The 22,609-nt window shown below is 36.9% G+C and overlaps 3 protein-coding genes across 4 annotated transcripts; 1 reads left to right on the top strand and 2 right to left on the bottom strand.

Moving 5' to 3' along the window:
- Positions 1-7,754: 7,754 nt before the first annotated feature.
- Positions 7,755-8,258, top strand: LOC118344508 (receptor like protein 21-like). Its single transcript, XM_035685343.1, has one exon. It carries the CDS (start codon positions 7,755-7,757, stop codon positions 8,256-8,258), a length of 504 nt encoding a protein of 167 aa, XP_035541236.1.
- Positions 8,259-9,331: 1,073 nt separating this feature from the next.
- On the bottom strand, positions 9,332-17,477 carry LOC108980175 (DAR GTPase 2, mitochondrial). The gene is made up of 8 exons (XM_018951024.2): positions 16,891-17,477; positions 16,158-16,262; positions 15,807-15,884; positions 15,559-15,709; positions 15,340-15,410; positions 14,671-14,767; positions 14,261-14,466; positions 9,332-9,817 (listed from the first exon to the last, which is right to left on the bottom strand). Exons 1-8 carry the CDS (start codon positions 17,056-17,058, stop codon positions 9,557-9,559), a joined length of 1,137 nt encoding a protein of 378 aa, XP_018806569.1. The 5' UTR covers positions 17,059-17,477; the 3' UTR covers positions 9,332-9,556.
- A 750-nt stretch (positions 17,478-18,227) lies between these two features.
- Positions 18,228-22,148, bottom strand: LOC108980177. Of its 2 annotated transcripts, XM_018951029.2 has the most exons (3): positions 21,645-22,148; positions 20,175-21,190; positions 18,228-19,997 (listed from the first exon to the last, which is right to left on the bottom strand). In XM_018951029.2, exons 1-3 carry the CDS (start codon positions 22,126-22,128, stop codon positions 18,483-18,485), a joined length of 3,015 nt encoding a protein of 1,004 aa, XP_018806574.1. In that variant the 5' UTR covers positions 22,129-22,148; the 3' UTR covers positions 18,228-18,482. The 2 variants fall into 2 exon arrangements, with proteins under 2 accessions (XP_018806574.1, XP_018806573.1); XM_018951028.2 differs by having other exon boundaries at positions 18,228-21,190.
- Positions 22,149-22,609: the final 461 nt, after the last annotated feature.

Raw genomic sequence — 22,609 nt, 5'->3', positions numbered from 1 at the left:
TGTGTCTGTTTGAGCTACTATTGCAATATTTCAGCTTTCTTTTCAAGGCATTTGGTTTATTTTGGGTTGAAAAATTATTAACAAATATGACAATAGAAGGGTAAAGGGCAAGTGTTAGACCACAGATTGAGAATCAAATTTGGCTTCATGGCGAACCAGATATACCACTCCCAACTGCCATTTTTCGAGTCATAGTGAATACAACATTTCAACCTGCTAATACAGCAAGTAAATCTTTTTAATTTATTTTTTGTATAGATACTTTAGAACCGTCATATCTTGAATCTAGAAGAAAAATAATACTAGTAAAATGTTTCGCTTAGAAAATATCTTATATGTTCTTTCCAGGCAAGGTCAGTTCACCCAGACAAAAATCCTGGAGACCCTAAAGCTGCTGAAAATTTCCAGGTATAGTTCTTAATATTCTATACAAAGTATCTTATTTTGAGTTTTGTGCCGTTCTACTTGTTCAATTTGTTATCATGTAATTCCTTAAGCTATATATGAAGGTTTTTGTGAAAACAAATACTTCTTCTATCATTTAATTACTGTGAATTCCCAAGTCTGCATTACCAAATAGGAAAAATCAAAGTTTTTTCCAGGTCTATATTGAGCCTTTTGATTAGGTAAATTATGTTTTATTGACATTCAAACAACTTTTTTTGTGTCCTTTCCCCTGCTCCTTATCTTCCTCTCAGAAGGTGGTCTATTTTTTTAGAGTGGTCGTATGAACGAATTAGCTCACATTTAGCAATAATCCTTTATCCTTGAGCAAACCTCAGGGTCTCTATAATTTTTCTAGATGCCCTAGGCATGTTAAGTCAAAGTCTAACACTACTGAACCAAAAGATGTTTTGGTTCCATTCTAGATTTCAATTACATAAAGGCTCAATCTAGTTTAGTTAGGTCAATGCTTGGCTAATAAGGTTTTTTCTTTTGGCTAATAAGGCAATTGATGGGCACAAAATACAAATAACTATTACTGTAGGGTTTGAGAAGCAGCTACTTTACTTTCAGAGGCATTTATTGTTATTGTAATTTGAGAGAGCCTCATTAACATAATAAATCTGATAAAAGTAGAACACTTCATTTGGTGAAAATTCATATAAAATCTTTTAGTGTTATCTATCTCCCCCCTCTTCACCAAGAACAAAATCTTCACCAAGTACAAGTCCACACTGTCACCAGGCCGCCTGGTTGACTATGTTGACAGTTTGCATTACCCATCTGGTGGAAGGTTTATGCTGGTACCAAGCCCAACAACTGGTTTTTAAACCATTCATTTCACACTTCTTAGTCACTTTCCGTGAGTAGCAGTGAATGGAGGTGGTATTACGTTGGTATTTCATAAGTGCATGCAATGCTTAATACATACATGCCTGCTTGTATAGCTGCTCTGGCCTCATTTGGTCTTCCATTGCCTTAAAGGCAAAAATTTGCATCATATCTGCATACCGAAGCGAAGGTACTCATTAGATACAAAGAAATAGTAGCGCTCTTTTCCCTGTCACCAAGTGCAATTTGCTTGCTCATTTTTGTTACTGATATCAGCTTTTGGTGAGGCTATGCTACATACCATTGGCTATATTTACTCGAGGAAAGCTGCGAAGGAACTTGGAAAAGACATACGATTCATGAAGGTACCATTTTTAGCAGAATGGGTACGGGATAAAGGACATCTGATAAAATCGCAAGTGATGGCAGCTTCAGGTACTGTGTATCTGCTATCAAGCTTTTTCTTTTTTTAACAATAGAATCTAGGTGGTTCTGTCAATGTTGAGTTTTGCTTATGAATGCGAATAGCTCATGCTTCTCTGAATGTGTAGGTGCCGTGTCTTTAATTCAGATACAGGATGAGTTGATGAAGCTAAACCAAGGAGAAAACAAAGAAGAGAACTTGCTGAAAGCCATTGAAGATAAGAAGGAAGCCATGGTTAATTCCCTTTGGCAGATTAACGTTGTCGATATCGAGACAATCCTGTCGCACGTCTGCCAAGCAGTGAGTTTTAATATTTGCTCTGTAGTATTTTGGCTTGATGCTAGATGATTTTAGCTGTCCGTTGCTCATAAAGAACTTTCAAGACTGACTATATACCAGTAAATCGACAGATTATAATAATCTAGAATTTTGGGTGCTTAAAGAATTAAAGGTTATAGAGATTTTGAGGAAAAGAAACTCTAGGTTCATTTTTAACTTTCTAAGAAATTAACATCTCAGAAATTTAAGAAATGATTACCTTGACTCCATTACTTAGCGAAAAATAAAATAAAAAATAAAAAATCTAGACTCTTCTCTGTGTCTCAGGTTCTCAAAGACCCTGGTGTTTCCAAGGATGTTCTGAGGCTGCGGGCGGGGTAAAGCATTGAAAAAGTTAGGAACAATCTTTCAAGTAAGTGGTTGTTTTGCAAATATTATGGTAGCTTGAGTCAAATGTTTGATCCCTCTGTGTTTATATTTCCTAATGGATCAATTCTCGTTGTTCTCAGGGAGCCAAGGTTCCTTACAGTAGAGAAAACAGCCTGCGACATGAAAGTGACAAACCGATTGATGCTTCGTTTGTTTTCGGAGATGAGATAAAATGAAATAAAATTAAAATTAAAAAATAAAATAAAATATTATTAGAGTATATTTTTAATATTATTTTTATTTTGAGATTTGAAAAAGTTGAATTGTTTATTTTATTTTATATTAAAAGTTAAAAAAATTATAATAATTAGATAAAATGAGATGAAATGAGATGAAATATTTTTTCAAAACAAACGAGAGTAATGTCGAGCAATGTTTGCATTGTTTTCTGTTTCTCGATTGGCATGCTTTTGTTGTTTATATTTATTATAATAAGCATTCTGTACCTCAATAGATTCAACGCTTATCCATGGATTCTGTCTCAGTCTGTAAAATAGGAAGGGATATTTATTATTTAAAAAATAATATTTTATTTAATTTATATCTCATCTCATATCTTCTTAATAATACGTACTTATGAAGCGTCAAGTCAATGTAGTCAACGGTAGTTGCCATAACTTTCTTGGGGCCCACAATCAATAAAGAAAGAAGAAGAAAGCCCATTGTGTTTACACACTGTCTTGCATTTAGTCGTATAAGCCATAAAGTCGATACGTCTTAACTCTGGGTGTTATTTTCCAAAAAATCATTGAAAATTAGAAATTTGATTGTTCCGACTCACAGATTAGACAGATTAGTAAGGTGTGACATGTAAAGACTCGTTGTTTGTTTTGTTTTTTTCTTCTGTAAGATTTATCTGAATTGAGTGACCGTCCACGTCTCATCTCATCATTATAATTTTTTTAAATTTTAATATAAAATATAATAAAAAATTTAACTTTTTTAAATTTTAAAATAATAATAATATTAAAAAATAATATTATAACAATATTTTATCATCTCAACTCAATTCAATATCCAAACACATCCTTAAAGAGAGATCGAGTTTTATAATAAAGAAATTTAAAATGGTTTATAGGACGATTTATTTGATAAAATAATATAAAAACTGAAATTATGCTTTTGGGTTGTGACTTGAATCAATTTATATTTTTACATGTAATAAAAGAAATAAAAATTAAAAGTTACAACAGTTCATATTAAAACGTTATTTTTAAAAGAATTATCGCTCTATAAACATAACACTTCAAGTTTAATGGGTAGAATGCTTATTTTTACGAGTATAATGTCACATTGAAGTCATATGACTCTACTTAAAATACAAAATAATATAAATGTTGAATTAATGCTTTTGGATAGAGTTTTGAATCGGTTTATATCTTTATATGTAAAAAAAGAAAAGAAACTTAAAAGTTATAATAATTCATAATAAAACATTACTTTTAAAAGATTTACCGTTTCATAAACATAACACTTCAAATTTAATAGAAAATTTAACATGTAAAGAGGGAGGCAAACTAGATAGCACATCAACATTTTTTTATTTCTCATAAATACATTTAAACTCGTCGTAACATTTAAACATATTTATATTCCTTTTAAATAGATCTCATAAAACTCACTCTATCATCTTAACTCATTATTATTTATAAAAAATTCAACTCAATTCAGCTTAATATTCAAACGCAACCTTAATATACTTATCGATGATACCAATTTATCAAAATTAGGGACAATCTTCAAGTTAAAGTAGTTCACGTTGAAATTTCCAGGAAAATGTAGCGGAAAACGCGCTTTTTATGCATGGACTGATGGAAGGGAAGACCTGGCTTCAAGATTTTACCCAAAACATATCCTCTAGCGTGGATGGAGACATTATAAAAGGCATCAACGAGACGATGACAAATATGCAAAACCATTGATCTCTGCTGTTGCATCAACAAGACAAGAATAGCCATTATTATTTGCTTGAAAAAATATTCTTCACACTCTACTTTGTGAAGAAGCCCAAGCAAACCTAACGTGCTGGGGTGAAAAAAAAAAAAAAAAATTATGTGAGGTGTGTGGAGAATGTAATGTACAGTAGAGTGTGATATAGCATTCCTCAATTTGTTTTACGCATTTCGATAAATCCCTGGTTCGAAAAAATGGAGACTTGTTTTGGTAAAAGAGTCATGTTGCTTTGGTTTATGGCTCTCGCTTCTTTCTGCCCATCCGCTTGGGGTGAAGTATGTAACAAATAACAGAAGAGAGCTCTTTTGGAGATAAAAAACTCCACCGATGGTCTAGCCTTCAAGGATTTTGACGGTGGGGATTGTTGTGAGGCAAGTGATAATATCTGGTGCGAGGGGTTACTTACCAGTATCGATTTACGCGGTATTGATACACCATCAAGGACATGGATCCCAAATGTAACTTTGTTCACCTTATTTGGTGAATTGGAAGAGCTTTATCTTAGCGGCATCAACATTGGAGGAGAGCTTCAACGTGAGAACCCTAACCTCATTTATCTATCCACCATTTCTTTCATCATCATTATAATCTCTCTCTCTCTCTCTCTCTCTCTCTCTATATATATATATATATATATATATATATATACACGCACACAATTTTCTAATTTTGACCCTGTTCTTTTCTAATTTTCCGAATGGGACTTTTTTTTTTTTTTTTCACCGAATGATTAAAAAAATATTTTTAAATGATGTAGTGAATTTTTTATTTTTTTTTAAATATTTATGATGATTAAAAAAATACATAAAAAAATTAAAAAAAAAAGAAGAAAAAAATTAACTTTTTTCGAGACAATTTTTGGGTCCCAAATTCGGGACCCGTACCATCACTCTTTTAGTTGTTTGTCATAGCTTAGCTTGTGCTCTCAAATCCAAATAACTTCATTTTGACTGATTAATGAAGTTCAAAACGATACGTTATTGTAAGATGATTCAGGGATGTCTGAAAAGTTTTTTTTTTCACTTCACTTCACATCTCATATTATTTTTTTTATAAATATCATTCAAATACAAACACTTTAAAATTAATTATTACAACTTTTTAAAACTAATTATTACAATTTTCTCAAATTTTTAAATAAAAACAATTCAATTTTTTCAAATCATAAAATAAAAATTATATTTTAACAATATTTTAATTTTATAATTTTTTTATTTAACTTTTTTTCTTTTATCTCTCAAAATTCAATAAATAATTAATTCAAACTATCTCGTTACTATTCACAAATTATTTTACTATAACTTATAAAATTATCATTTCATCTCATCCCTCAGATTTACTATGAACGACACGAGCTTCTGTGACTCTGTCGGCATGTTTTTGGCCTTAAAACCCATGGATCTTGACCACCAATTATTTTAAAATTAATTAAATTGGTACATGTGATTTGTTTTAAAATTAATTTATTCTATGTATTTTCAAATTGAACTTTTGATTTCTCTGATCAAATTAAGTTTTTCGTTGATATTTTGTAACTAAATCATTAGCCATGTGACCAGAGACAAATCTAAGGTATAACACGGTTAACACCTAGGATGAGATAAAGCGAGGTTATTTTTTTAAAATAAAAATAAATCAAATTATATTCTGGGTAATTTCAATTTTATAAAACTACCATTCATTAATAATTAATATAGAGTTATAAATTAATAATTTTTCGTATAAAAATATCAAAAATTCAAACCATAATTTGAAAAACTGACGATTCTAGCTGGTTTGAAAAACTGAGGGTGGTTCTTGACGGCCACCACCCGGGGCAGCCAAGTTCAGTCCTTTCATCTATACGTCTTCTTCATTTAAATTGCTTGCTAGAAATATTACCCGCTATTTATCATAGACCAATCATATAACGATTAACGCACATTTCTCAAACTTACTTGGTTGCAGCATTTTGTGAGTTGGAGAGGCTCAAATCTCTAAGGATCTTGGATCGCTTGGGACTAATTTATTGGAAGGCAATATTCCCACTTGTCTTGGGACGATTGAAAACCTTGAAAAACTTGATCTGTCGAGAAACCGCCTTCATGGCAATCTACCTTCCTCAATATTCTCAAATCATAGCACGATTGTGGTGTTCAATGTTTCGGATAATCAATTAGACGGCAATATTCCCTCTTATCCAGGGATAATTCAACAGTTTAATCTTTCAAATAATCGCCTTCAGGGTAATGTGCCTTCATCAATATTCTCTAATCAAAGCCAGATTTCCTTGTTCGATGTTTCTGGTAATCAATTAGAAGGGCTGGTGTCATTTTCCATGTTTGCCAATTCTTCAAGTCTCGATTACCTTGATCTTTCAAGCAATCATGAGTTGGAAGTTGAAACTGAGTCTCCCTCGTGGATCCCTACCTTTCAGCTAACCACACTGAACTTGGCGAACTGCAACCTCAACAAGAAGAATGGTCATGTTGTCCCGAGCTTCATCTCCACCCAGATTAACTTGCAGTACCTGGACTTGTCGTACAACTCCTTAGAAGGAGGCATACCATGTCAACTGTTCTTTAACACCAACACCACAGAGTTATACTTGAGAAGCAACAAAATTGAAGGTTCTTTTCTTGATTGCTTCATTAATGGAACTTCAAGCCTTCGATCATTTGACATATCTGATAATCACGTTAAAGGTCCCCTTCCTGAAAATTTTGGAAGTCTTTTTTCATCCTTATATCATGTTGACATGTCCTCAAATGAACTAGAAGGCAAAATTCCTTCATCCTTTGGTAGTATGTCTCTCGAAATATTAGACCTTTCTAACAACATGCTCTCGGGAACAATACCACCAAGTTTGACTGGAAATGACACCCCACTGGTATATTTAAATTTGTCAAACAACACCCTGCAAGGAGAAATGCTCCCAAGGGACTCCAACATGACAAAGCTTGAGTGCTTATATCTTAGCGGCAATCACTTTGAAGGAATAATCTCGCCCGCGATATCGAACAGTCCCAGCTTGGTAATCCTAGATGTTCGTGACAATTACTTGTCTGGTAAAATTCCTAAGTGGTTGTATGATCATCGTCACTTGGTAGCCGTTCTTTTAAGTGGAAATCACCTTGAAGGTCACCTAACACAAAGATTGTATCGAATGCAAAGACTGCAAGTTTTTGATGTCTCTCGTAATCGTCTTTAAGGAGGCATTCCCTCCTGCCTTGATAACGTTACATTCTGGAAGAAGAGTTCTCCAAGCTCTACTAACTCCAACTATTTCACGCAAAAGGGTCGACTGTATTACCTATTAACTCGGAGTAATAGTTTAGACTATGGGTTGAGCTTTGTATCATTGTTTCGGATAAAAGATAAGGTATATACTTTCAAAGGTGTCCCCCTCTTGTTGATGACTGGAATTGACTTGTCATCAAACCAATTGACAGGTGGCATTCCCATTGAAATTGGAGAATTGTCACAGCTTCTGTCCTTAAACTTGTCGCATAGCTCTCTAACAGGTTCCATTCCAATATCTTTCCAAAACTTGACAAGGGTGGAGAATTTGGATCTTTCTCACAACATGTTGAGGGGTAAAATTCCTTCTGAATTGGTTGCTCTCACTTATCTATCTGCATTCAGCGTTGCCTACAACAATCTTTCAGGACGAATCCCATTTGAGCGGCAATTTTCAACTTTCGAAATGCGATGCTATGACGGTAATCCAGAACTCTGTGGAGACCCCCTGCCAAGAAAATGCTCACGCACAAACCAACCGAAAGAGGAAAAAGACGAAAAAGAAAGCAACAGGATAATTGATCACCCTTTATTCTTCTACGCATTTGTAACAGTATCCTATGCATTCGGGTTTTGGGCTTTCTTTGGGATCCTTATCATTAAAAAGAACTGGAGGTAGAAGTATTTTAGAGCTGTGGATAGATATATTGAGTCGTTTTTGGAATATCTTTCCAAGTATCGATGATCCAGGGTCAGCTTTGCAGTGGAAGCAATTACTTAATGAAAGATTTGTATCTCAAAGTAATGCTTATCTTCAATAAAGAAGCCGCAGGTAATGGTTTTAATTTATGAGTTTGGGCTTTTTATGTTATTGAGTTTTGTTTTATTCATATGCATGTAACGGTTTCCACTGGGCAGAAAAAGGTGTTTTATAAGAACTTTTGGCAGCAATATATATTTAGACAGCAATTGTCTGATACAACCTGCCATGGTTTTTTTTTTTTTTTATCAAACAGCCTCCATGGTTTGTGTGACACCAAAGAAACCTAGATTTGATACTCTGGAAAACCAGGCGGAATTCCTAAACTTATATTTATACTTAATGAGTAATTATTTTCAACTTGAATCATAAGAAACGACTTCACGAACGGGAAAAAGGCAGGACGACAGTTATAAGATGGCATCGTTCCGAGGCCAAGCAAAGGCGATGGCGTTGAAGGCGTCGTTTGGCGAGGCGGAACTCCGGTGAAGTCTTCGACTAGCTGGGGTTCCTAGCCTCCCCGAGTCAGCGTGCCACCAAAGATCTACACGTCTTCACCAAGCGTCGCTGATTCAATATTTTTAACGACAGATAGATATCAGCTTGTCAACGATAGAGGAAAAGGTCTGGGTACAACATAATGGACCATTTCAAGACTATCACAATCCCATTGTCATTAGAACACATTGGCAATGTTGATTGTATCTTCTTTAAACTTTCTTGATAAGAACTCAGCTTTAAACCCATTTAGGTCACCTCTTATGGACATTTATTGGCCAAGATAATGGGCTACAAGAAACTCATTATTTTAAGTAGGCAGATGAACCTTTTTCTATTATGTTTATAAAATCAATATGATATGAATTAGGAATATCATATTCTTTGCAATTTCTATCCATACCTCTCATTCTTCCTTCACTTGTTTAAAATCATATATCATTGCTATCATTTTCAATTAAAAATACTACGAAAAAAAATGAAACTAATCAAAATGAAGATCTTAAGAATCTCAGGTACTGTTGTTGTAGCACGTAATGCAAAACATCCGATGACAAACACACTGGCAGACGTGTGGTGTCTGCTATGGCTTTGTTTATTGTGGACAGTACTTCTATGAGAAGATATAATATGACCGACAGCTTGAGATTGTTTCAAATCAAAAATAAAAAACCAAAAGTCCAATAATATAAACATTCAAGGCAATGAATAGATGACTCCTAAAAGGGCCATTGGGTGTGCCGGGGAATGGCATCTAAAGTATAATGTCCTAGGCGCCCAGTACGATATAGATCCAGTAACTTGGCTGCAACTTTGTTTTGAGCTTCTTCACCAACTTCCGTGGGAATTCGAAAAGCTTCAAGCAATGAAGTGAACTGGGTCTCAATAAGCCTTGAAAGATTCTTTTCATCTTCCATATTACCATGGAAAGATGAAATTGACTCAAAGAGAGTTCGACGAACATCATGCACGATGAAATCCTGCATCAACAATCATGAATGTTATTTTCAAGTAACGAAAAGAAGCAAAGGAGCCATAAACCTGTAATCCAAGACTGTGAATGGGAAGGTCAGAGTGAATGGGAAGGTCAGAATTTGTTTGGAGGGGAGGGAGAATCAGGGGTTAGAGAGCCATTCCCGTTAACTTGCTTGTTTCCTAATGAGTTTGAAATCTCGGAATGGGTATTCAAAATGGTCAAGGATATTCAACATGTGGTGGGAATGGAGAGCGTGGGGTATGAAGAACAGTTTATGGCCCTTCTCACTGCCATTGAGGTAGGCCATTCTCATTCCAAGAAATCGGGTTCCAAGAAGCAGAGGGAACTTAACAGACTAAAATGGTCATTGAATGAGGGGAGCTCAAGTCACGATAGGAGCAAAGGGAAGGGTACACATGTTTCCTTATGAAGCCAAAAATTGTGTCTTGGAATGTACGCGGGTTGAACGAGATTAATAAACATCTTATAAAGAATTTGCTTAGGGATTGGAAAGCGGATATCGTGTGCCTACAAGAAACCAAGCTGAAATTGGTGTCTAGGAAAATAGTGAGAAGTTTGTGGTGCTGTCCATATGCGGATTGGGTCTATTTGGCTTCGAATGGGGCATCGGGTGAGATACTAGTGATGTGGGATAAAAGGGTGGTGGAAAAAATGAAGGAGTTTGTCGGGGAATACACAGTGGCGTGTTCTTTTAAAATGGTGGAAGATAATTTTTTATGGGCGTTTGCAGGTATATATGGACCAAATGATGACACTATCAGACAATGTTTATGGGAAGAACTTGCAGGAGTGTACAGTTGGTGGAACCTCCCCTGGTGCATAGGTGGTGATTTTAATGTGGTAAGATTTCCTAGTGAGAGGTCTGGTAATAGTCGGATTTGTCCTGCCATGACAGAATTTTCAGAGTGCATCTTTGATTTGAATCTTGTGGATCTCCCACTGATAGGTGGGCCTTTTACCTGGTCGAATAGTCAGACGTGGTCTCGTCTAGATAGATTCTTATTATCGCCGAATTGAGAAATTCATTATCCGGAGGTATGTCAGAAGAGATTACCGCGACTATTTTCGGATCATTTCCCCATTTTATTGGATAGAGGTGGTATCCAAGGAGGCCGTAGATATTTCAAGTTTGAAAACATGTGGCTCAATAGTGAAGGTTTTGTGGAAAGGGTTAGGCAGTGGTGGTCTTCATATCAGTTTTTTGGTACCCCCTCTCATATACTTGCAGGCAAACTAAAAGCTCTAAAGAATGATTTAAAGCTTTGGAACCTTCAATCTTTTGGAGATATAAGGGTACAAAAGAGAGCCAAGATGGAGGAATTACAGAACATTGAGAAGATCACTGAAGTTAGAACGCTCACAGTAGAGGAAGTCTCACGTAAGGCAGAACTTGTCTCAGAGTTGGAAAGAGTATTATCCTTGGAGGAAATCTCATGGCGTCAGAAGTCTAGGGCACTTTGATTGAAAGAAGGGGACCGAAGTACAAAATTTTTCCATAGAGTGGCTAACTCTCATAGGAGAAATAATACCATTGAAATGCTTAAAATCAATGGTAGTGAAAGCACGGAGGCTTCAGAGATCCGGGAACATGTGGTGACTTTTTATGAAACTTTATTTAGAGAATGTGAGGGGTGGAGGCCAAAATTAGATGGACTTGGTTTTGATTCAATTGAGTCACAGACATCGTCATGGTTGGAAAGACCTTTTGAGGAAGAGGAGGTGTATGAAGTGGTCAGAGGATTGGCGAAGGATAAAGCACCATGACCAGACGGTTTCTCACTCGGTTTCTACCAAACCTGTTGGGAGGTTGTGAAAGATGACATTATGAATGTATTCCAGGAATTCTTTATGGCGGGGAAATTCAAGAAAAGCTTGAATGCTACATTTCTTGTTTTGATTCCAAAGAAGACTGGAGCATCGGAAGTGAAGGACTTTAGGCCAATTAGCCTTATTAATGGGGTATACAAAATAATCTCCAAGGTGCTTGCAAACAGGCTAGGGATGGCCATTGGTAAGATAATCTCAAAGCCACAGAACGCTTTTGTAAGGGGTCGCCAAATTTTAGATTCTGTCTTAATTGCCAATGAATGTCTGGATAGTAGGTTAAAGTCTGGTGTTGCAGGGATTATCTGTAAACTAGATATGGAGAAGGCATATGATTATGTGAACTGGGACTTCCTCTTGTATTTATTGAAGAGATGTGGCTTTGGGGAGAAATGGTGTAGGTGGATCAGATGGTGTATTTCAACGGCAAGATTTTCAGTTTTAATCAATGGCAACCCAGAGGGCTTTTTCAACAGCTCACGAGGTTTAAGACAGGGAGATCCCTTATCCCCTCTATTATTTGTTATCATCATGGAGGCTCTAAGTAGGATGTTATCTGCAGTAGTCAGCCATGGGTTTTTGTCAGGATTTCTAGTGGGTGATTCGAATAGGGGCTTGATCTCGATATCTCATCTATTATTTGCAGATGACACACTAATCTTTTGTGAAGCAGAGCAAGACCAACTTCGGGCTTTGAAGGCGCTTCTTTTTTGTTTTGAAGCAGCGTCAGGGCTGAGAGTAAATTTTGATAAGTCAGAATTAGTGGCTGTTGGGAATGTCAGTAATTCTCGGCATCTGGCTAACATTCTAGGGTGCAAGGTCGCTTCTTTACCTATGACATATTTGGGGTTACCGTTGGGGGCTGTATCACGGGCATTAGGTATATGGGATACCGTGATTGAGAAAATAGAACGAAGATTAGCAGGGTGGAAGAGATTGTATCTATCGAAAGGAGGCCGGGTGACCCTTATCAAGAGCACTCTTTCTAACTTACTAACATATTTTCTATCTTTATTTCCAATTCCAGCTTGTGTGGCGGCAAGAATTGAAAAACTATATCGTGACTTTCTATGGAGTGGACTGGGAGAGGAATTCAAGCTCCACCTGGGCAGTTGGGATAAGGTGTGCAAACCAATTTCCTCAGGTGGGTTGGGGATAAAGAATTTGCGAACATTTAACAGGGCACTTTTTGGGAAATGGCTTTGGAGGTACACTATGGAACCAGAAGCTCTCTGGAAAATTATGGTGGATTGCAAATATGGCAGGGTATGGGGGGGCTGGTGCTCTAGTGAAGGGAATGGATCTCATGGTGTGGGGATATGAAAACACATAAGATGAGGGTGGGGGGTGTTTTCTCGATATACTAAATTTAGGGTGGGAGAAGGTACTCGTATAAAATTTTGGAGGGATATTTGGTGTGGGGAAGAGGCACTCATGGACTCGTTCCCTATGGTTTTCCGAGTGGCAAGTGACCAAGAAGCTTCGGTGGCGAACCTCATGGTTAGTACAGGGGATCAAATTCATTTGAATATACTCTTTAATAGAGCAGCTCAAGACTGGGAAATAGACAATTTTGAGGCTTTTTTCAGATTAGTGTATAATATGAAGCCGAATGGAAGATGTGGTGATAAACTGTGGTGGACACCAGCAGGTAAGGGTATCTTCTCGGTGCGTTCCTTCTATAAATCCCTTACAGTACTTCCGAACACCCATTTCCCTTGGAAAAAATTGTGGAGGAATAAGGCACCCCCTAAGGCACTTTTCTTCACTTGGACAGCGGCTCTAGGTAAGATTTTGACTACTGACAATTTAAGAAAGCGTAGGGTCATTATTCAGGATTGGTGTTGTATGTGCAAGAAAGCGGGGGAGACAGTGAATCATCTTTTGTTACATTGTGAGACAGCTAGTGCCGTGTGGAGCGAAGTGTTCAGTCGCATAGGTTTAAACTGGGTGATGCCGACTACTGTGGTGGAATTATTGGCTAGTTGGGTAATACCAAATGGACCTCCACAAATCAAAGCGGTATGGAACATGGTTGCTAGCTGCATAATGTGGTGTATATGGCGAGAGCGTAATGAATGGACATTCGAAGATAAGGAGCGGACCTTAGAGGAGCTTCGAGTTTTATTTTTTCGTACTTTACTGCTTTGGGCTATAGCTGTAGATTTTAATGGCCTAAATGTACATGATTTTCTTGTTTCTTTTACAGCAACTTAGATAGGCCTTAATTCTAGTATAACTCCTTGTGTACTTGGGATATGCCTATTCTTATTTATACTATCGTTTACCTATCAAAAAAAAAATAATCCAAGACATTCATGCTGAATCACTTTCATATCTACCCTTAACGAGAGAATCAAATTTTACTTCAAATAGTGCCAGACAAATGGGGTAGAAAGGTCTCCCACAAGTAACAAATCAAAGTGCTCCTCCCACTCATTGCGAGGCCATCAAATTTGCTTTGTGGAGGGATCTAACATTTTTTTTTATTACTATCGAACATTACTAATAAAAAGAAGAAAAAACACAATTAAAGAATCCAAAACAAGGATAATTTACAAAGATAATATTTTGAGATATGCGATAAATGAATTGCTGATACCTGTGTGTGATCTGTGGGGTACTGCCTTTTCTGTTTCTTACCCAACTGAGGGCTGCTTAAACACTCTGCTTTGGGGTCTAAGAATGTTCTGTCATCTTTATTCACAGTCAACTTTTCCCATTTCTTGTATTCATCACTTAAGTTGAGAATAGCCAGAAAATATTGAGCAATTTCCCTTTCTCCCACTAAGCAATCTCTGATTGATCCTACATTTGGTAATAAGCAAATCTAAGCTAAGACTGCTGGAAGCTTTTGGAACTTTCAATAACCATTCCATGCATCCAACAAGTTGCAATGCAGTGCATGTGATAATTACTCAGGTTTCAGACCAGAGTAACTGACCGAGTTAGACTAGCTCCAGGACTCATCCAAATCCGTGGAAGAGAAAAACATAGCAGGTATAGTTATACCTGTTAAAGCTAACTTGGAGCAAACCTCATCGTCCAGAATTTCAGGAGGCAAAACACTTGGGGTGTCCAACACATAAACATTGGGATGGCTACCAATCTGAAAACAATAGCAACAAAAAAAGGAAATAAATGATTAGAGAATGATAATAATTAAAAATGAGTATTCAGAAACCCAGTAGCTACTTGATTCTATTATGCCTTTTCATTGTAGAGAAGCTAAGAAATACTCAAAACCAAGTAGCTAATAATCTTTTCTCTCTTGGTTTCCAATTGCAGTATCAAAGGGAGTGACGACAAGGGATACTTTTTTTCCTTTTTATGTATCTATAAGGTCAATAATAGGATTTAAACCCATGGCATCCTTATGGTTGCAGATATAACCAGAACCAGTGGCTACAGATTATGGTCATCCAAGCAGGGATTCCACTGAAAAGTTCAACCAAATGGTGAATTAACTGTTCAAATTAATGATAACCAAGTACACTAAAAAAATAACAATAACCAACTATACAACTGATACCACATTCTAAGGTATTAACAGATGCCAGAAAATTTCCAATGGGAAGTGAGGACCTGCTACAGTCATCCCTTGTATGCCTCTACTAATATGTACATGGCTCCAACATAACTTCCAGAAATACAATGTTTTATGAAATGAATGAAACAGACCTTCAAGCTGCTGATATCTTTCGTCTCGCCTGGATGTGGACTCACTATCGCATGCTTCAACTTTCCTTTCTCTAATGTCCAAAGATGAATATTTATGAATATAATAGACATTTAAAATTAAAAGAATAGAAGAGACACAACAATTAGAACATATTGATGGCAATTCCTGCAAAACAAAAATAATCTTGAGCCAAACAGTTTATAAGATGGTTGAAGTACCTGCGGCACTAATCCTCCCAATTTGATGTAAAGCGTTGGCAAGGGCCGACTTACCAACATTTGGAATCCCAACAAGCATTATTGTCGTGGTATAACTATAAGGATTTGTTTTCTTTAATTCTCTGACCCGGGCTTGTAAAAAATTTAAGAACTGTAAGAAGTGAAAATCCTTGATTGCTACTTAAACTGACAAAAAAAAAAAAAAACAGATCAAAAGAATTACAACGTGGTAAATAAATCATATTTACCTCCTTTATATTCTGTTTATTATGTGAATTGACTGCATAAGAAATGCAGTTTTGTTGCCCGAAGTACCCCATCCACTCCTATAAACATGAAGAATAATACAATATTATTGAAAGAGATAAAACTGACAGGTACCATGTCTGAGACAAGTTCATATTTTCATTGTGCTCGGAGTATATATAATTAATGGAGGTTAGTAAGTTTCATAAAACTTTTTGTTTCGTCAAAAGGACAATAAAGTTCAGATATTCTATATTTAATTTGTGATTTAACCGGCCAATTACTTCAAGCTTGGTGATTATTCTCCCAGAAAAACATGAGCAAAAAACAGAGAAGTGAAGCAGAATATCCACCTTAATTTGAGACCGATTTGCAAGGTCCATCTTGTTCATCACTACGATCCTCCTTGATGAAGATGTGTAGTCTCTCAATTGCTCATATTCTGATGATAATGGAATCTAGAGGCAACAACAGCAAACATCAAAATAATGTTAAACCTATTGATTGTTCCAGATCATCCAGTGCCCAACAAACTGGAGAAATGAAAATAAATTGTTTCAGTTCTATCCGCATCTTGATGACTCTGACTAATTTGTAATTTAAATAGAAACATCATGCAATACAATATTCTATAGCGTCAACCAAGCCACTTCGATTTCAAGGTAACAAGAGTACTCTCCAAACCAATTAAAAAACTTGCTTTTGAATAAGCCAAGCCAAGCAAACAATTTTCACTTTAAAGCATGCAAGTTACTTGATCTACTAGTGAAAACAAATAAAAATTTACTATAACGAAAAAAAAAAAACAGAAGATTACTACACCATGAACATAGAGATGAAATGAAAATTCTCAATAATGAAACAAAACCGAAGCCAGCCCGAATCCAGATTTGAAGCCTCGTCCACTACTCATTGGAACATTCATCCGAAACTCAAACACATATATGAATAACAACAAAAAAATATCCTCACAAAGAAAAAGGAAACATGCATGGAACGCCAGACATTTCATCGAACAGTTAGGGTACTAAATCAAAGGGGACTTTTATACACAGAGAAGGAGAAGTTGACGGAAACGGGGCGTACCCTGGCATCTCTGACTTCAAGAACAAGATCAACAAGTGGAATCCGTTCAGCGATAGCACGAGAGGCCGCGGCCATGTGAGGGTCGTACCATCCTCCACCACTTGGCCCTTTCTTGGCTGCTTGCTTTACGGCTGTGCCCATTCGCCTTACCAGAGTAGCCGTTGCCATTTTAGCCGGCAAATTTTTTTTAAAAAGGTGGTAGGCTTTATATTTGTCTAAATTATCCTGCCCTATTTAATATTCTATCTTTCTCTGTAGAGATCTCCCGCCACTTTTTTTTTTTTGTTTGAGGGGAAGAAAATCTTTCATTGATAAAAAAGTAAAAAACTGTATAAAAGAGATTGAATACAAAATGGAACTTCTTCCTCTATGTCAATGATGACATCGGAGATAGATGATGCATGAGCAACAACATTTGCTTCTCTCCTTTACATGTTTAACAGGCTAGGCTAACAGCCCAGCTATCATAATGAGAAAGCATTTTTTTAACATCACAAATGAGCTTGCCTTTACCGTCCAAACTTGTTTCTGTGCTTTCAATAGCCTCGACAACAAGAAGAACACTCCCTTGCATGAATCCCCAGAATACTTGCATGAAGATAAATACTAAAAAATATTATATATCCTCTCGCTTTCTTATATAAAATAGGCTAATAGCTTTCGTTCAACCATTTCGCATGATAATCTGTTTCTTCTCATTTTACTGCAACCTTTCTCTGTTTTATCTCATTACTCGATCTTGTTTATGGGATCAAAATATGTCATAATGAGTTGCATCAAATGTCACATAAGATGGAGATGTGTAAAATAAAGGACCTATATTTTTTGAAATTTTTTTAACTAATCATCTTTATCCGACATACTTGCGCTAATGAAAAAAAGTTAAAAAATAAATTTATTTATTTATTTATTTATTATTATTGTTATTATTATTATTATTTTTCTATCAGTCTGTTTTTCAATCATAAAATCACGATATTCATTCGCTATGCGTGAGAGCTTTTATAAAAGAGTCTTCTACACTATAATGGATAGAAATTTTATAATATTATTAAAAAGTACTTCTTTAATAATTAAATAAAAAAAATATAAAATGGATGACGATCCTTGGTGGCTTCAGCATTATTATTTAAGAAATGATATTTACAATCGTAAATATATAAATACCGTGTAGTCACTTTAAAAAAAATGAATAAATATAAAACTTACATGAAAAGAAATTAATTTTTTAATAATGGGCCTTACTCTTTTTCAAAATAATTGCACGACATTTACACATTTCACGACTGTATATAAAATTACTCTTCTTATTTATAAAATTGACACACCAACGCCGATGCGGCGTAATAACACCTATTATTGAAAATTACATACAGCTGTAAAGACCTATAATTAGAAAAGCTTATGAATGAAAAGTGCATCTTAATCCGCAGCATCAATTACAAAGTGCAGTTCGTTTGGACACATACTTAGTAGATTCATCTCTGGCCAAAAATAGAAGAGGGGGGGAAAAGAAGCAGTGCTTCATCATTTAGTTGATCAAAAAAATGGGAGTGATCTATGTCTGAATTATAAATCTCACATTGTAAGGTTTAAGGTTTTTTCTTGTTCCTGTGTTCAAGGGAGCTAGATTTTTTTAGACATGATTTCAGATTCACCGGTTTCCCAGTCAGCTCAGGTGGGGAAACCGGAACTTTGGTTCCTCTTTTCCTGTGCCCCATTGCATCAACCCAAAACCGGACATTCGCCTCACTAGATAAAACCCTCTTTTTCTTAGCATATTGGTAAGCAGCTACCGCATCTGTTGGGTTTAGGAAAACTACCTGGGCAGCACCCGTGCAAGAATAGACTTTGGTCTTCGTGGAGTCTATTGTCCCAAATGGACTAAATTTCTTTATCAGCTCCTGCTTCGATGGCGGCTTGGAATTCTTGGAAAACTTCATATGCAAAGCTGTGGAAGCAGTACCAGGGGCAAGTTCTTCCAATTGCTCACCCCCTTGAGACTTGAATGAGGAAGTAGAACTAACAGGTGGACATGACTTCGGATTCACTGGTTCCCCTGTCATCGATGGAGAGGGAGCTGAAAACATGGTCCCTCTTCTCCTTTGTTCCAGCGAGTCAAGCCAAAACCGGATATTTGTATCACCAAATAAAACCTTTTTCTTGGCACATTGGTAAGCAGCTACTGCATCAGTTGGGTCTGAGAAAACCACCTGGGCAGCACCTGTATAAAAAAAGACTTTTGTCCTCTGGGAGTCAACTGCGTGAAATGGACTAAATTTCTTTAACAGCTCCTCCTTTGATGGGAGCTTGAAGTCTGTGGGAAACTTCATATGCAATGTGGAAGCAGTAGCGGAGGTAGGTGCTTCCAATTTCTCACCTCTTTGAGACTTGATTGAGGACGTAGAACTAACAGGTGGACATGACTTCTGATTCACCGGTTTCCCTGTCATCGACGGAGAAGGAACTGAAAACTTGGTTCCTCTTCTTCTGTGTTCCAGTGGGTCAAGCCATAACCGGATATTTGCCTTACCAAATAACGTTATTTTTTCCTTGGCATATTGGTAAGCAGCCACTGCGTCAGTTGGGTGTGAGAAAACGACCTGGGCAGCACCTGTCCAAGAAGAGATTCTTGTCTTCAGGGTATCTACAGGGCCAAATGGACTAAATACTTTTACCAACTCCTCCTTTGACGGCAGCTTAAAAAGCCTAGGAAACTTCATATGCAAAGATGTAGAAGCGGCAAGTGCTTCCAACTGCCGACCCCTTTGTGATCCGAATGATGAAATAGAAATAACAGGTCGATAGAGCTCCTTGAAGCTGTCACCAAGAGACAAATTAATGCTGGAACATTCATTCGATCTATTGGATATGGCACCATCACCGGGCAATTTTTTAATTATATCAACGATAAGACCAGATTGCAATGGGCATTTTTTGGCTGCTAATCCAGAATCAACCTCAGTAGAATTAGCATGAGTACCAATCACATGTTTAGACAATGATTGAGTTGCAAGCGGTTGAAGTGATCTCAAATTGCTATCCACTCCGACATCCTCATAATGAACCCGGTTATATTCCCAATTACATAAACATTTCCCAAGTTCCTGTCTTTCAACACAAGATATGCAGGGTTTAGTATCGATTTCAACATTATCATCATGATGAGATGCTTGTTCTGAAAGGGAGATGCTGAACATGTCCAGAACCAACTCCACAAAGCTACTATTGCATAAATAGGTAAAGCTCTGAGGACTGGAGGCAGAGTGGTGTTTGATTTTTACCTTTATTGGAGGAACTGGAAAGGGAGCATTAAACCGATCTATGTCAAAATCATTATGCTTTCTTTTCAAATAAGCACCACTGCCATTTAATTGGAATGCAGACATAGCCATCTGCAACTTGAAAGAAGGACCAGATAAGGGAGCTGAAATGGAAGCATCAAGTGAGTTTGCCTTACCGCCAGTTTTATTTATATGCAGAGAAGCACTAGTCCCAGTGCCTGAAAAAAAAGGCTTAGTTTTGTGTACTTTAAAAGAACGAAGAGAAGCAGATGGCTGCTGAAGCTTCCTCTTTATCCCCAGAAAGTTAACAGAAGTGTCTGTGCAAGATACAGAAGAGGAAAAATTTTCTACACAACTTTGTTTTCTATCAACTTTCACACTCATCTCAGGATTGGTAGACCCAGGATGAGAAAACTGGGCTTCAATGCCTTTAGGTTGCGAGCATTTTGCAAGAGTGTTCTGGAATGATAAACTTCTGAACTTCAAAACATTCTGCTCCAACGTTTTCAGGAATTTCCCAGCTAGACAGCATGGATCTAGAGCAAGACTGCACAAGTTTATCAGCATCTCATCAACTGATTGTGCCTTCAGCTGCTTGATTCGAGTAGGTGAATTAATGTCAAGTCGATGAGAAGATTGGGCTTCAATGCTTTTAGGTTGCAAGAATTTTCTCAAACAGAAGTCAGGGGTGTTCTGGAATGACAAGCTTCTGGACCTCAAAACATTCTGCTCCAGCGTTTTCAAGTGCTTCCCTACGAGATAACATGGATCTACGGCAAGACAATGCAAGTTTACCAGCATCTCATTAGCTGCATGTGCCTTCCATTGCTTGATTCGAGCCTGTGACATACTGTCATGATGGCGCTCATTAAAAGATTCTTTCACAACCGGAAGTCCTGAGTTTGGTGTCTTTGCCACACCAGCTGCCAGAATCTTTTCCACTTCCACAAAGAAAAGCTGAGATTCACCTTGCACTTCTAAATTATCTGTTTCAACTGAATTCTCGTCCTCACTACCTAGAAATATATCAAACAGAAGGGAATTACAAACTACAAAATCTAACATCTGATGAGTAGAACACAAGCATCCCAGCAAGATGGCCGGTAGCAATAAATTGTTAACCCTTAAAAATGTCCAACAAACGGGACAAAACGCCAAGAACATTTGGCAAAGATATTGATCTTAAAACTTATAGTAGCCACTAGCATCAGATTACTTAAAACACACTAGTAGGACTCTTTGCTCTCTTCTCTTGACGACCACTGTTGTTGACCCCATCTGGCCTGTGATTGTGATGGAGTACACTTGTGTCTCCTTCGCGCACGGAACATCAACAATCACTCGAATACTCGCCAGGTGTTTTAACTTCCCAAACTCAAATTCTAGATTTAGCAATAACGAAATATTGAAAACAAAAAGCACGTTTCATATCCAATAATTCCAGCATATATTGAAATCATCATTCATTACCTCTTTGGCAGTTTCGCTTGTACCTTAATCTCTGATTGCCTGAACTATACCCACGAAAGGCCTGAATTTGGGCGAGCACTCTAACTGCATCAACAAAGTCTGCCTCCTCAATCCAGGGTGAAACAGCCCTACTCCGAACAAATCCCAACACCCCAACCGCCTGAAACGACGTCGCCGCTGCTGCAGCCGCCTGAAAACAATCCCTCGAGTTTTTTTTTCTCCTCCAGCAAGGACATGTAAGGCTCCAAAGAGTCCTCCGACCGAACAACCTCAAGGCCCGATCGAGCAGAGCATCGGACGTGCTGCAACTCAGCGACCGGAAGTTGTCCTCGAAGGGACGGACCTCGGGTTTGAAGAAGTAGCGAGGGGGTTGAAGGTCGAAGAAGGAGACGAGAACGCCAAGAGCGTCGGCTCGCAGAACTAGGCCGGGCCACCATTTTTGAGGAAACAAAACTCTTGTCCACACAATCTCTCCGGCCTGCATTCTCGTCCTAGTTAACCCATTGTCCCATCTCTCACAAAACCCTTCAGATTTTAGAACCCAATGAAAGTTGAAATGGCGGGAATCCGAACATTTCACGTCTCGTCGTCGTCGATGTCGTAATAATTGTACTTTTATTATCATTATAAAAGTTCTCAAATGTTTTTCTTGTGTAAAATGTTATTCTGTCACTTTGATCGCATATATATTTATTTTTAAATTTTTTTATTTAATAATTAAGAAAATAATTTTTAATGTATTAATATATTTTTTTATTTTTAAAAAATATTTAAATATATTAAAAAAATATAACAAAAAATAAAAATTTACATTTGACGATAAGATTGAGTAGGCTACTCTACCACTCGAAGTAGCCCAACTCTTTTCTATACATATAGAAAATGCTAATTTGTATTCTCACTTTACCCCTCATTTTGACTACTTGTGTATTTAATTTTTATTTTTTATTTAATGATTAAGAAAA

This window comes from Juglans regia, chromosome 14 (genome assembly GCF_001411555.2).
Source record: "Juglans regia cultivar Chandler chromosome 14, Walnut 2.0, whole genome shotgun sequence".
In the NCBI taxonomy this organism is placed as follows: Eukaryota; Viridiplantae; Streptophyta; class Magnoliopsida; order Fagales; family Juglandaceae; genus Juglans; species Juglans regia.
The sequence above is the reverse complement of the archived record's forward strand: the minus strand, read 5'-3'. Positions and strand labels throughout refer to the sequence as shown.